Source organism: Dipodomys ordii, unplaced genomic scaffold, assembly GCF_000151885.1.
Source record: "Dipodomys ordii isolate 6190 unplaced genomic scaffold, Dord_2.0 Scaffold36, whole genome shotgun sequence".
Lineage (NCBI taxonomy): Eukaryota > Metazoa > Chordata > Mammalia > Rodentia > Heteromyidae > Dipodomys > Dipodomys ordii.
In genome coordinates, this window is record NW_012267252.1 from 11,691,596 (window position 1) to 11,693,068 (window position 1,473).

Here is a 1,473-nt window from a genome sequence, read left to right on the forward strand (position 1 = left end):
CAGCATGGCACCTGTAATTCAATGAATGGCCTCTCTTACCTCAAGCTTTTTCAGGATGGGTGTGAGAACAAGGCCATGTTACTTAGACACAGTCTCCTTATTTCACTTTAATGTGGCTAGAAATAGAGGGTGGAAAGAGATGAGATCAGAGAGGTCTAAAGTACGCTGGAGTGTTCATGGCTTTGTGGGACTATTATTTCCCAACCTTTTGTAATGAACACTTTCAAAATATAAACATAAATTTAAAAACCTAATTTAAATTATCAGTAGGTAATTTTAGAGCATCCCAGAAATCCAATTTCTAAACAAATAAGATATATTTGAGGTTGTGACTAGTACCTATTATTTTCAGACTGTTTAAAAGAAAGGGGGGGAGGGAGAAGCAAGTTTCCTTTTTTACATTTTTTAAGATTATTATTATCTTTAAGTAGTTGTACAAAGAAGTTCCTATTCTACAACACAGTATATGAATACAAGGTGTCTCCCAACATCGTCCCCCATCAGAGAAGCAAAGTTCTTTGTGGAGATTGTATAGACAGGTCTTCCTAGTAAAAGCCTCCAGGATATCAAAGATTACAAGCTCAAAACAAATCCTCTAGTCTCGGCCAGTCTCTGCGGGGTTGTTGAACAACTCCGAGCCAGTGGGAGGCGCTCGATGACAAGTAAAAGGGCCTAGGGCCTGGGAGAACGGAGCCGAGACGGGAGGGAGCCGACACCAGCCTTCCACCGCTGTGAGACCGACGGTGTTTGCTCAGGTCGGCGTTTTTGAACCGCTATGGGACCACGTGGCTTCCAGCCCGCAACGCCATTGGCTCGCAGCTCATTCCAGGCTTTGGCGCCCAATTTGCCGTCCACCTTGTGGACGCTACCATCTTCCTGCACCATGGAGGGAGTGTATCCTAGCCTCGCGGTCAATACGTTTCCAAATGAGCCTTCCAACTGATTACCAGAAAAAACAGTAAGCTAGGAGCGTAACAATTAGACGCTCCCCACCGTAGAGTGCGCCACGGTCCTGACGCTGCCGAAAATAAAGAACAGGCTGGGGATGGCCTCCCCTACGTTCTGCGGGGCTTTGGAGTGGTTTCGTCCAAGAGGCGGGCTCCGCCCCCCGGCGCGCCGCCATCTTGTTTGGCTGGAAGGGGAGCGCGCGGTGCCTTGTGGGAGGGGTCTCTCCGGCGCTTCCCCCCACCCGGTCCGCCGGGCTGTTGCTGCGCGGCCTCCCCCGGCTCGGGGCGCGGAGCCATGTACATAAAGCAGGTGAGGCCTGGCCCGTGCTTCTCGGGAGGTGACGGCCGGTCCCCGAGGCGGAGGGGTTGGCGCTGGGAGGGGGCTCGATCCGCGGCCCCTGCCCCTCCCCGCGGGGCGGGCTGGGGCTCCCGGGGGAGGGGTCTCCCCTGGCTGCGCGCTCACCGACGGCCCCCGGAATCGGGGTGCTGCTCTGCAGCCCGGGCGGGAGGCGGGGTCCCCGACGGT

General features: G+C 54.0%; 1 protein-coding gene across 1 annotated transcript in view; it reads left to right on the plus strand.

The window, feature by feature from the left end:
* Positions 1–1,149: 1,149 nt before the first annotated feature.
* The window catches only part of Smc3 (structural maintenance of chromosomes 3), a 70,064-nt gene continuing 69,740 nt past the window's right edge, over positions 1,150–1,473 (plus strand). The window contains exon 1 of the mRNA XM_013017602.1: positions 1,150–1,257. Coding sequence (XP_012873056.1) covers positions 1,243–1,257 — 15 coding nt within the window. The 5' untranslated portion in view covers positions 1,150–1,242. The remainder of the gene's footprint in view (positions 1,258–1,473) is intronic.